This window comes from Mesoplodon bidens, assembly GCF_964165515.1.
Source record: "Mesoplodon bidens genome assembly, chromosome: 2".
Taxonomy (NCBI): Eukaryota; Metazoa; Chordata; class Mammalia; order Artiodactyla; family Ziphiidae; genus Mesoplodon; species Mesoplodon bidens.
This window is the reverse complement of record NC_138177.1, coordinates 110,826,419-110,840,660: the sequence shown is the minus strand read 5'-3', so window position 1 is coordinate 110,840,660 and position 14,242 is coordinate 110,826,419. Positions and strand designations below refer to the sequence as shown.

At 38.1% G+C, this 14,242-nt stretch overlaps 1 protein-coding gene and 1 long non-coding RNA gene across 2 annotated transcripts in view; one reads left to right on the top strand and one right to left on the bottom strand.

The window, feature by feature from the left end:
- The window catches only part of LOC308609221, a 114,400-nt gene extending 103,827 nt beyond the window's left edge, over positions 1–10,573 (top strand). Inside the window, exons 5-7 of the long non-coding RNA XR_014014288.1 lie at positions 1,546–1,634; positions 8,794–8,897; positions 8,970–10,573. This is a non-coding gene — a long non-coding RNA (uncharacterized lncRNA). The remainder of the gene's footprint in view (positions 1–1,545; positions 1,635–8,793; positions 8,898–8,969) is intronic.
- The window catches only part of COL24A1 (collagen type XXIV alpha 1 chain), a 400,363-nt gene that overhangs the window by 54,623 nt on the left and 331,498 nt on the right, over positions 1–14,242 (bottom strand). The window contains exons 46-47 of the mRNA XM_081222837.1: positions 9,367–9,420; positions 8,125–8,232 (exon numbers count right to left, since the gene is read on the bottom strand). Coding sequence (XP_081078963.1) covers positions 8,125–8,232; positions 9,367–9,420 — 162 coding nt within the window. The remainder of the gene's footprint in view (positions 1–8,124; positions 8,233–9,366; positions 9,421–14,242) is intronic.

Sequence of the window (14,242 nt, the reverse complement as noted above, 5' to 3'; positions counted from 1 at the left end):
TAATTAAAAGGTTAAGATATTAACTTTCCCCAAATAAATCTAAGGCAAACCCAGTGATAATTCAAGTTTATGTTCTGTTTTTAAAGAAACTCAAATCTAATCTCAAATGTATGTAGTAGAAGTGTAAAGAAGGGGCCTTGCCCTACTAAATATGGGGACATAAGACAAAGCCGTAGTAATAAAAACAATGTGATAATACAAATAGACCAGAGATCAGCCAACTTGTTCTGTAAAAAGGCTGGGTAGTAGATATTTTAGCCCATGTGGGCCACTGGTCTCTGTTGCAACTACTCAACTCTGTCATGTAGTGCAAAAGTAGCTATCTGTAAACAAATGACTGTGGCCGTGTGCCAATAAAATTAATTTATGAATACTGAAATTTGAATTTCATGTGCCACAATACATTACTCTTTTTTTTCTAACATTAAAAATGTAAAAACCATTTAGCTCACTGGCCATAGAAAAACAGGCTGATTTGGTTTACGAGGTGTAGTTTTTTGACACAGGGAACAGATTGCTGATGCACACCATGTATAGAGAGAACTTAAATAGTGATGCCTGGATATTTTCTGTTCGCCTTTTGAGATCTGCCCTTTTCCAGCCTGATCTGTGACCCAGCAGGTTCCCTTACTGGTGAGTGACATACCAAGGGCACGTGGATGGGAGGGAGCCCACCCTTGGTGAAGGCAGTAAGGGAATGCATTGTTGGTAGTGAATTTTTTTTGGGGGGCGTGATATTTATTTATTTTTAATTGGTGTATAGTTGCTTTACAATGTTGTGTCAGTTTCTGCTGTACAGCAAAGTGAATCAGCCATATGTATACATATATCCCCTCTTTTAAAATTTTTTTTTTTTTTTTTTTTTTTTTTTTTTTGTGGTACTAGGGCCTCTCACTGTTGTGGCCTCTCCCCTTGCAGGGCACAGGCTCCGGACGTGCAGGCTCAGTGGCCACGGCTCACGGTCCCAGCCGCTCCATGGCATGTGGGATCTTCCCGGACCGGAGCACGAACCCGTGTCCCCTGCATCGGCAGGCGGACTCTCAACCACTGCGCCACCAGGGAAGCTCTATCCCCTCTTTTTTTTTGGATTTCCTTCACTTTAGGTCACCACAGAGCACTGAGTAGAGTTCCCTGTGCTATACAGCAGGTTCTCATTAGGATGAACTGGGAGATTCGGACTGACATATATACACTAATATGTATAAGGTAGTGAATTTTAAAAATAATTGAAAAAATTGCTTTTGTTTTTACCATCACAGACTGGCAATCCTAAACAATGTCAGTGATAAAATAGTCCTCCCTGCCGGGGCAGATCGTTCCTATTATCACTCTTACTTGGTTGAGTTTGGCTAACAGGATGTACTGTTAGGGAACTAGAAGACAGGAGGAGACTGAAATACTTATTCCCCTGGCTCTCCCTTTGCTGAGTTGCAGTGGATTGGCTGAATCCTTCTATTGAAGGTCTCAACTCCTGCTAAATGGCTCTCTCCTATGGCAATAACTACTTTTTCTATAATTTTGTTCCCCTTTCCTTTATCTCTTCAGGCCTATGGGTTGTAATGACGTGCCATTGTTGCTATCCCTGGGTGCTTCAGCATCTCTTCTTGGTTTTCCTTAGCCCTGCTCACATTTTTGTAAGTAGTCCCTTTATTAAACCTTCCTCAGTTGCCCCACTGTATTTAGTTAGACTGTGATATGTAATTGGTAATAAGAGTGAGGTCCGGAAGCTAACCCCACAAATGGGATTCTGAGGTCGGTTTGCTCATAATCAAGGAATGCTCAGATAGCTTCCTTGTTGTCGATAAACAGACACTACTAATCTGTGGTATGCAGTGGCATCATGATTATTCAAATTAGCACTGGCCATGACATTAGATTAAGTGCTGCTGGAGGGCAAAGTGTCAGAAGATCATGTGGCCTTGGCATGTATTCAGTATGGTGAATACAGTGACTATAAAGACTGAGTGATCAGAGGGCAGTCTCTTGAGTGATCTAGAGAGAATACAGAGAAAGGGACAAAATAAAGGTCTTGCAGGCTCAACTTAGAACACAATGAAAAATCAGAAAATCCCCACGGCAGCTTAAAGGAGTCTTTCATCTCCTATAGTCCAAGGCAGATGTGGCTGAGGACCCAAACTACTGTAAGATTTGCAGAATGTGTATACAAATACATCTTCAACTAACCAGACATCTTATGCTAAATAAGGGCACTGGGTGGAGAAAGAGTAGAACTCCAAGACAAGGGATGGGGATATTTGAGCAGACATGGGCAAGACTAAGAACTGTGAACCTCAACTCCCTCTTAGTTTTCCTTGCTTGTGGAGACAGCCACCTGCTCAAGCATCTGGGAGCACCATTAATAGTCTGATGGATTGGCAATTTGAAGCCTTGACTCAACTACGGCCTACAGTTAATGAGGTTGAATGCTATAACTCCCCTAGTATACTGCATAGGAAGGGGTTCAAACACTCAGGAAGACAGAAATGTGGAGACAGATTTATCACGTGCAATCTGATCAACCACCCTCAAACCATGGCCCCTGAAAGGGATCAAAGAACACTCCTTACCAAGGTGTTAAGAAATGTCATAAGAATAAAGTTCCCTTATTTAAATAGGAATATTGGACTCTGAGTGGTAGATTCTAGGTGACAGTGCTTTACTATCAGAGAAAATGTAGAAGCAATTATCACAGTAAGCCATAGGATGTTTTGACTAGATGTTTTGACCTGCAGAGAACTGTGCTGATGGTTAGTTGATCAAAGATCCATAGCAATTAAATATACCATATGCTAATATATTGATGTATAGGTAGAAAAATTCTAGGTCTGATGGGTATAATCCTAATTAAAGTCACTGTACTTGGGACTCATGGCCTCTCTCTCAGTTCCCAGACTCAAGCCAGTTCCTACATCAGAATCCCTTGATTGAGGGGGAGGCAGGTTCTCTTTGAGGAAGAACCCTGCAATATGGTCATAGATGTACACAGTGACTTCTGCCCTAAGCCTTCTGCAGAGGGACGTGTGGTCATTTATCAGGTGACTGAACGCTGAGGAAACAGAAACTCTCAGCCTTTCTGGGGGCTGTTAGATATTGGATTTGAACTGATAATAAACCCTGGAAATCCAAAATATCATCACGGCACTCTGGTCAGAGTGTAAGTTTATGAAGGCCAAGGGATAAATAGTGATAAATGCAGATTTGGCTCAATTTTTTTTCCCAAGTGGGCCCAGTAGGACTGTGAGCCCAGTTTTTTTTTTTTTTTTGTATTGTTTTCCCCAATCTCAGAGAACAGTAACAATCCCTCACTTATAAAGAAAGGCTACTGTGGTAGGAAGGGAAGAGACATGTGGAAGCCCCTGCAACTATCTCTTCCTGCCCCCTTCCCCACAATGTATACCTAAGGTAACACCACACCCCTGTAGAAAACTGTTCATATTAACCACCACATCCCTGTGGAAAATTGTATATACTACAGCCAAAAGACCTGAAAGATGCAAAAGCAGTGATCCTACCATATCCCATATCCATTTTACTCATCTGTTTGGTGCACACACCAGGTAACTCCAAGACTTAAACTTACAAACTCAATTGTGTGTTCATGCCAATCACAGCTGCAGTTTCTGATATGGTGTCTTTACCAAACAGTACAGCGATTAGCAACAGCAGTTACTGACCTAGTAAAAATACTCCCTACCAACATTCCTATCAGTGAAGATGATCAGAGGCAGTTTGCTTGCCTTCACAAGGCAGAAAGAGGTGTATCACTTCAATGCCTTATCTCAGTCCTGTGTCAGCTCAATTTTCCTCTCTGTCGTAAAATAGCCCAGAGCAATATCTTTATAGTCTTGACATCTCACAAAATATCAGGCAGGTCCATTAAACTGAGGCCACTATGCTAACTGGACCTGGAGAGTGGAAGAGAACAAGCACCCTAAAGATACACCAGAGGATAGGATTAAAAAGTTCATGGGACTGCTAAATGGAAGAAGTTCCTAGGGGTAGTGGTTTGGGGGTATATCAGGATATCCCTTCTGAAGTGGAGACAAGTTGTTGCACTTTGCATTGCTCATCACAATATAAGAGGCACAATGCTTGGTGAGCTCTCTGGACTTTGGAGTCAATCTATACCACCTTTGGGTATGCTGCTACAACCCATTTACCCACTTACTGGGTAGCCTGTAAAGTTGCTAGGTTTTTATTGCGGTCAAATATATATAACATAAACTTACCATTTTAACCGTTTTTAGATGTATAGTTCAGTGGCATTAAGTACATTCACATTGTTGTGCCACCATCACCACCATCCATCTCCAGAAATTTTTTTTTTTGCGGTACGCGGGCCTCTCCCGTTGCGGAGCACAGGCTCCGGACATGCAGGCTCAGCGGCCATGGCTCACGGGCCCAGCAGCTCCGCGGCATGTGGGATCTTCCCGGACCGGGGCATGAACCCGCGTCCCCTGCATCAGCAGGCGGACTCTCAACCACTGCGCCACCAGAGAAGCCCCAGAAATTTTTATGTTACAAACTGAAACTCTGTACCCATTAAACAATAACTTCTCCAAATCCTCCTCCTCCCAGTCTCTGGCAACCTCCATTCTATTTTCTGTCTATGCATTTGACCACTCTAGGTACCTCATATAAGTGGAATCATATACAATTTGTACTTTTGTGTCTGGCTTAGTTCACTTAGCATGTCTCCAAGGTTTATCCATGTGGTAACATGTGTCAGAATTTCCTTCCTTTTTAAGACTGAATAATATTCCATTGTATGTATATACCACATTTGGTTTATCTGTTTCACTGCTGACAGCCACGTGGGTTGTTTCCACCTACTCGTTACTGTGAATGATGCTATTATGAACATTTGGAAAATTTCTGTTCAAGTTTCTGCTTTCATTTCTTTTGGATATACACCCAGGAGGGGAGTTGCTGGATCATATGGTAATTCTATATTTAATTTTTCAAGACCTGTCATACTGTTTTCCACAGCGGCTGCATCATTTTACATTCCCATTAGCAATACACAAGGTGCCAGTTTCTTCACACACTTACCAACACTTGTAATTTTCTCTCTTTCTATTTTTTATTTTTTTGGATAATAGCCATCCTAGCGGTTGTAAAAGTGGTATCTAATTGTGGTTTTGATTTGCATTTTCCTAACGATTAGTGATGTTGAGCACCTTTCCATGTGATTATTGGTCACTTGTGTATCTTCTCTGGAGAAATTCAAGTCCTTTACCAGCTTGCTAATTTTGGGTGGCCCCCGTCAAAAATGCTTGGCAGCATATTCAGGATGCTGTGTGAGCTACCTTGCTGTGACTGAGCAGATCCAATAATATCAGAAGGGTCTGTGGCTGGTAGAGATGCTATATGGACCCTTTGATAACCCCCATAAGAGAATCACAGCTTATACCCATAAAGTTTGGACATAAGCAACGCCTTCTTTGTCAAATGTAATTTCCCATTTGGAAAGCAGTTCTGGGCTTGCTCTGGTTGAAGCTGAATAACCGACCCTGAGACATCAAATTACTATGTGTCCTGAACTGACCATTATGATCTGAGTGATATTTGATCCAGTAAATCATAAAATTGGCTGGGCACAGCAGCGTTCACTCATAAATGGAAAGGGTGTATATTGAGACTGCGTCCTAACAGGTCCAGAAATCACAAACAAAATATGCAAGCAAGCAACTGAGACTTCCATGATACTTGTTCTACTGCTTTACCACTGCTCCTTCAGCCTTCCTAGAGAATTCCCCTTACCAGTTAGTTAGGGTAGAAAAAAGTTCAGGCCTGATTTATGGATAGATCTGCATTGAATGTCAACATCTGCTAGAAGTGGATTGCTGCTGCATTTAAGCCTGAAAGATATCAGTGAAGGAGACTCTTCCCAGTGGGCAGAACTTGGGGCAATCTGTCTACATAGGCAATCCATATAGCCATGTTTGGTTGTTTGCAACCAAAGAGCCCTGTTGATATACCCTAGAGTTCTAACTGGGTCTTGGAATAGCCCTGAGTGTGCAAATGGCTTCAGCATCTGGCTTTAAGTTCTCTTCATTCTTTTTTATTCTATGTAGAACCAGTGATTTGGTTTTATGCATGAGCCTTCACCCACACAGCCAATCAAAACCGTGTGGCAGATTCTAGAATGCAACTTAGACAGAATTAAAATGAAATCAGTATCTTATTTGCATCTACCATTTTCTGTATTGGCTTTCTCTTAGCCCTTATATTACTGTCCTTTAAGTATTACCCCATTAAAGAAGGATGTAGAGTTGTTAGAAAATGTCTGTTTTCTTTCTGGAAACTAGCAGCAGATAACAATTACTTGCCACATTGCTGTTTTTACGCAAGAGAAAATGGTTCATATTTTTGTAGTCCGAATCAGTGTTTTCATTTTATTTTCAAATTTTCAGTCCTTTCCAGGAAGACCTTCAGGTGTCACATACTGCCAGAAAGAAGTTGTTTGCCACAATGAAGTACTAAGTGACTTGGTGTAAAAAATGTGGATGACTTTGACCTGTCACTAGTGTCTGATGAATATCTTATATGCTGAATGTCTGAAATTCTTATTAAACATATATATATATATATATAGGATCCTGATTTGTAATATCCATATCTGGAATAAGTACCTGGATTAGTATTATTTTAGTCAGAAAATAAATGAGTTCCTCTTCCCAGTAATTAAATAAATCTATTTGCTGTTATTAGTATTTACAATTCAGTTTCTAGCCTTATCGACTACTGGACACATCCACATACATACCACCTCCATGATTAAACCTGTGTTCACAGCAAGAAATGTGACATATTTTGAAATGTGGTTTTCCTTCTTTCAGCTCTCAAAATCTTATTCAAAGCAGTAAGATTCACTCTAACATTTCCCAGTAAAACTTAAGTACAGACTCTCAGACCAATTCAAAGTGTTTTACTGGTGTATTTTTAAAACTCCACAACCTCATTTTAAGACTTTTATATGGTGAGCCTAGAGTGCAGCATCTACATGAAGGTTCAGGGCATGAGCTCCCTTTAAGACTGGGATCTCAAATGGAAGTCCTCTTTTAACCAGACTGATGTTAATGGCAGAAGTTTAAAAAACATATATTTTAATTAAAACATCAGCCTGGCTGTCAAATTTCTCTAGGGCTTACACCCTGATGCTCTGATGTTCAGATATACTGTCCCCAAAGCAGATAGAAACCATACTAAGCCTCCTTAAAAATATTCACCTTTCCAAATAGAATATGGCCAGATATTTATTTCTGAAATAATTAAATTGGCTGGGTCATAAATTGATACATTTTTTTAAACAAGTGAGATAATTCATCATAGTGAAAGAATAATATTAATTTGGGTTTGAGCTTTGCTACAGTCCCATGCTACATGTGAATAAACAATTAGGATTGATTCAATTAAGAAAAGAAAAACAGGTCAATAGATAATCATATCCAAATAGTGGAAATGTAAAAGGATAAATTTTACTGGATTACTGAAATATGTGATTAATTATTCTTGTATTTCAAATGGAAACACAACATGAGATAACAAAAAAATACCTGGATTATGATGACCTTAGGAAGGAAAGAGGGAAAATGGCTAAATGAAGACAAAAATATCATTTTAAAATTTCTGATCAAATAAATAAGATAGAAATCTGCATAAAAATAATAACCTATATCATTTCTCATTGCATCACCACTAGATGAACATAGAGAAAATATTCACACAATTTCTGTAAAATAGTGAGGCTATAAAAGTAAAGGGAAAATGATTTTGGCAGAACTTACCTTGAGTTATTGCCAAGCCTGAAATGTTCCAATGGTTGCTTAAGACATTTGATGAACTCAAAACACAGTTAGGTTGTGTAGCCCTTAAAGTTTTACTTCTTTGTTGTTCCTATGTACCAGTTTTTATATGTGTAAAAATAATATTAATTATTAATAATATGGGTTATTAGTTATAAAACATCCAACAGAATGTACTCATTGACATTCCCTGGAAATCATAAACACAATCTGAACCAATGTCAAAGTTAAGAAAGATGGCCAAAATATCTAAGGTCTTAGTAAAGAGACACATATGCATAAGAAATAAAGAACAAAGAATATTCAATCTACTCACAGGAAGTCCCTGTTTTCCTGGTAGCCCAACTTTACCAGGGTTTCCTGAAATGCCTTCTGCTCCAGGGTATCCTTGCATGCCTTTTGGCCCGGGTAGGCCTGGAAGTCCCTTGGTAATTAAAAATTACTTGGATTATAGAGAGATGCTGTACAGATGTTTAAATGACAAACACTTTTATACTTATTGGGGGGTGGGAGGTTACGTTCTTAAAACCCTGTCCCAGGATAAATTTTCCTGTTTCCTGGATTCCTTAATAATTTACTATTTGGATACAACAGATCAGGTAACTGTTCCCTAAACTGAAATGCCAAGCTAATCAGCAATTTATTGTGTAACCTTTTCCACTTTACTGTAATTTCCTGGTATTTCTCATTGTACCAGCCCATGCTTTATCCAGCTGTGGAGAAAAGGTCAGCTCTGTGCACCTGTCAGTTTAGGATATAGGCTGACATTCACCCTCTCTAAAACTCTGTATGGTATTATTTTCCCAAGAAATAAATTACGGCTCTTTTAGTTGCCACTTTGAATTAGATAATTATATGACTGAGTAAAGGTCTGAACATTTTGTTTGTACTCTTGGGCAACTGGATTTAATCTGTAGGGAATCTCTGATCTCAATGTGCTCATAATTTATGTTCACTTTTCTTTACTTTATTTGAACCAACACAGGCCACCCAAAGCAGGCTGTTGGCTAGGGGAGACCTGCAGGAAGTCTTTGCTAATAAGCTAGTCTACACATATTTGCTTGGCCAAAGAGGAAGCAGATGGCTAAGGTAAAATTAATCTTTGTTCTGTGATGAAAAGATTTAAAGCTTTTTTCTAAGACTTTCTGTTCTATTTCCCAGGAAAATGAGAGGCCGAGTTCTTCAATTAAAGTCCAGCTCATGTCTTTTCAATTATGCTTGAAAATCTCTGACCTTTGTCACCATTCATTAAGTCATGACTCCAAGTTGCCTGTTTTTTAGTGATTCACCATTAAAGAATAGTAGCATGAATCCACAGAGAGGTCTCCATGCACTGGAAAATAACAACCTTCAGTTGCAGCAACTTCCGTTTCAACACCAAGCTTGGTTTTGAGCTAATGGTCATATTTTGTTCCCTCTGGGTTCCGGCATGGGTTTAAACATTTTTTTTGAAGACAATCTGATTTATCCAACACTTGTCATAATTGGCCCCAAACTTTTCTGCTTGCTAAAGTTCTATTTAGAAAAACAATAAAGATGAAAAAGGTCTGTTACTTACAGGAATCCCAGGTTTCCCAGAAGGGCCAGGAGCTCTTTTTTTCCCCTTAGGACCCTAAAAATGTGAAGCACAGTTGTCAACTCATTGCTATAAATTTAATTAAACTGAAGGCATAGAAAAGAACTCTGAGACCTGGAGGCTACAGCAAGTCCTGCCACTGACTAGCTGTTTATCACTGGGATTGCCATTTAACTTTCCTGTGAGTCATTTTCTTCATTGGTAAATGAAAGAATTTGACTATATAATCTATGAATTTCCACCTGGCTCCAAATTCTATGATTTAAGAATTTAAATTATAGTTCTAAAAAGGAACTGAATAGATTATTTAAATAAAAGTCCCCACTTCAGGCAAAGCCTTTGTCTCCCTACTGAAAGTGGTTAAGTACTTATTTAATTAATTCAGTAAACATTTCTTGACTATTAGGTATCAGGGATTCTGTTATGTGCTGGAGATGCAAAATCAAAGCTCTTGTTCACAAGGCACTTACAGTGTCGTGAGGGACATGAACCAATAACCTAAAATGGGCTTATCTGGAAGCACAGAGGACATACTTGTAAATCAAAGAAAAGATCTTTATTTCCCACAGAATTGCTTGTTTTTCCATGTGTGAGATGTTTTAAATCATAACTGATTCAGTAGTAATGGTCTACCAGGATAGTTAGAAATTTGCCCTTGCAAATCATGCCACTATTCTGATGATATCCTAAAATTATTTTAAGAAGAAAAAGGTGTTAAAGAGTGACCTAGTTCACAAATAAGAAAAAGAAGCATACTGCCATTACCAGAAACATTTCTCAGAAATCATCAAAAGTTCTCAGAAACAGGATAATTCCACCAAAATGTGATGTTAAGTTATTCAAATCTGAAGACAGTTGTGCTAAAGATTCAATTTGAGAACAATGACAAAATAAACAATTTCAGAAGATGTTACATCTTCTGAAAATGAGCTTAAACGTTTTAAGAAGAAATAGTGTATGTAATCAGAGAGAAAAAGGGCATTTTCTGTAAGAGATAAAAATCCAATTTTGTTAGAATTTGATGATAGGGAGCTATATGGATCAAGGGTTCTACCTCCAAGTTCAAACACTATTTTACTTGCTTTAAAAAGTCACTAATGTAAATTCTTCCTAAGGGTAAGGAAACCAGAAAAGGGGATAGTTGGTGAACTGGGTTTAGTTGAAGTAAATACAATTTCTGGAACATATTATCCCTATAATAAATGTATCTTTTAGAATACAATAAAGAAGTAAAACAGACAAATAAAGACTGTTTTAAATATTGAAAACAATTCTGATTTCAGTTGTCTTCAATAGCACTAATTAAACAGTATATGAATTGTGATAATATTCAAATATGTTAACTGGTGTGTGTTTTCCTTCACAGTATTTCTTTTTATGTAAAGTGATAGATTTGTTCTAAACTTTTGATTTTCAAAATAGACTTTTTTAGCTTAAGAATTTCAAAACAGTCCTCTGAAACTCATGGTGGGGGAATAGTTTGAAAAGAATATATTTTTAAATACAAAAGCCTGATTTTTAAATATTAAAAGTCTATCGCTGAACATAATAAAACAAGGTAATAAAGGATTTGTCATAAAATTTTACCATAAAGAACATATTTAGAAGAATTATAATAATGTAAGAGAAAGTTTTTCCTACCTAAGGGGATATAAAAAAATCTTCAAGTTGGAGAAAGGTAAAAAGAGAAGTAAAACTGTTAAGACACTGATGGGTATCTCGGAGAAGAGACCTTGACACCAATCTGCTGTCAAGTCCTGGGGTGGGTAGAAACAATAATACCTGCAGAGGATACAAAATTAATACACAGAAATCTCTTGCATTCCTATACACTAACAATGAAAGATCAGAAAGAGAGACTAAGGAAATAATCCCATTTACCATCAAATCAAAAAGAATAAAATACCTAGGAATAAGCCTACCTAAGGAGGCAAAAGACCTGTACTGAGAAAAGTATATGATACTGATGAAAAAAATCAAAGATGACACAAACAGATGGAGAGATATACCATGTTCTTGGATTGGAAGAATCAATATTGTGAAAATGACTATACTACCCAAAACAATCTACAGATTCAATGCAATCCCTATCAAATCACCAATGGCATTTTTCACAGAACTAGAACAAAAAATTTTACACTTTGTATGGAAACACAAAAGACCCCAAATGATGAAAGCCATCTTGAGAAAGAAGAACAGAGCTGGAGGAATCAGGCTCCCTGACTTCAGACTATACTACAAAGCTACAGTAATCAAAACAGTATGGTACTGGCACAAAAACAGAAATATAGATCAATGGAACAGGATAGAAAGTCCAGAGATAAACCCAAGCACCTATGGCTACCTAATCTATGACAAAGGAGGCAAGAATATACAATTGAGAAAAGACAGACTGTTCAATAAGTGATGCTGGGAAAATTGGACAGCAACATGTAAAAGAATGAAATTAGAACACTCCCTAACACCATACACAAAATAAACCCAAAATGGATTAAAGACCTAAATGTAAGGCCGGATACTATAAAACTCTTAGAGGAAAATATAGACAGAACACTCTATGACATAAATCACAGCAAGATCCTTTTTGACCCACCTCCTAGAGAAATGGAAATAAAGACAAAAATAAACACATGGGACCTAATGAAACTTAAAAGCTTTTGCACAGCAAAGGAAACCATAAATAAAACGAAAAGACAACCCTCAGAATGGGAGAAAATATTTGCAAACGACGCAACTGACAAGGGATTAATCTCCGAAATATATAAGCAGCTCATGCAGCTCAATATTTAAAAAACAAACAACCCAATCAAAAAATGGGTGGAAGGCCTAAACAGACATTCCTCCAAAGAAGACATACAGATGGCCAACAAACACACGAAAAGATGCTCAACGTCACTAATTATTAGAGAAATGCAAATCAAAACTACAATGAGGTATAACCTCATACTAGTCAGAATGGCCATCATCAAAAATTCTACAAACAATAAATGCTGGAAAATGAAGCAACTGACAAAGGATTAATCTCCAAAATTTATAAACAGCTTATGCAGCTCAATAGCAAAAAAACAAACAACCCAATCCAAAAATGGGCAGAAGACTTAAATAGGCATTTCTCCAAAGAAGATATACAGACTGCCAACAAACACATGAAAGAATGCTCAACATCATTAATCATTAGAGAAATGCAAATCAAAACTACAATGAGATATCATCTCACACCAGTCAGAATGGCCATCATCAAGAAATCTAGAAACAATAAATGCTGGAGAGGGTGTGGAGAAAAGGGAACACTCTTGCACTGCTGGTGGGAATGTGAATTGGTACAGCCACTATGGAGAACGGTATGGAGGTTCCTTAAAAAACTACAAATAGAACTACCATATGACCCAGCAATCCCACTACTGGGCATATACCCTGAGAAAACCATAATTCAAAAAGAGTCATGTACCAAAATGTTCATAGCAGCCCTATTTACAATAGCCCGGAGATGGAAACAACCTAAGTGTCCATCATCGGATGAATGGATAAAGAAGATGTGGCACATATATACAATGGAATATTACTCAGCCATAAAAAGAAACGAAACTGAGCTATTTGTAATGAGGTGGATAGACCTAGAGTCTGTCATACAGAGTGAAGTTAGTCAGAAAGAGAAAGACAAATACCGTATGCTAACACATATATACGGAATTAAAAAAAAATGTCATGAAGAACCTAGGGGCAAAACGGGAATAAAGACACAGACCTACTTGAGAATGGACTTGAGGATATGGGGAGGGGGAAGGGTAAGCTGTGACAAAGCGAAAGAGAGGCATGGACATATATACACTACCAAACGTAAGGTAGATAGATAGTGGGAAGCAGCCACAGAGCACAGGGAGATCAGCTCGGTGCTTTGTGACCGCCTGGAGGGGTGGGATGGGGAGGGTGAGAGGGAGGGAGATGCATGAGGGAAGGGATGTGGGAACAGATGTATATGTATGACTGATTCACTTTGTTATAAAGCAGAAACTAATTAAAAAAAGAAAAAAAAGAAAAAATAATAATAATCTTCAGAGAAGAAACAAGGAATAAAAAAAAAAATGCTGGAGAGGGTGTGGAGAAAAGGGAACACTCCTACACTGTTGGTGGGAATGTAAATTGGTACAGCCACTATGGAGAACAGTTTGGAGGTTCCTTAAAAAACTAAAAACAGAGCTACCATATGACCCAGCAATCCCACTCCTAGGCATATATCTGGAGAGAACCATAATTTGAAAGGATGCATGCACCATGATGTTCATTGCAGCACTAGTTACAATAGCCAGGACATGGTAGCAACCTAAATGTCCATCGACAGAAGAATGTATAAAGAAGAAGTGGTACATATATACAATGGAATATTACTCCGCCATAAAAAGGAACAAAATAGTGACACCTGCAGAGACGTGGATGGACCTAGAGACTGTCATACAGAGTGAAGTAAGTCAGAAAGAGAAAAACATGTATCACACAATATTGCTTATATGTGGAGTCTAGAAAAATGGTAGAGATGAGCTTATCTTCAAAGCAGAAATAGAGTCACAGATGTAGAGAACAAACTTACGGTTACCAAGGGCAGAAGGAAGGGGGTTGGGATGAATTGGGAGGCTGGGACTGACTTATATACACTACTATGTATAAAATAGATAACTAATGAGAACCTACTGTATAGCACAGGGAACTCTACTCAATGCTCTGTGGTGACCTAAATGGGAAATGAGTCTGAAAAAGAGTGGATATATGTTTACATATGCCTGATTCACTTTGCGGTACAGCAAGAAACTAACACAACATTTTAAAGCAACTATATTCGAATAAAACTTAATAAACTAAACAA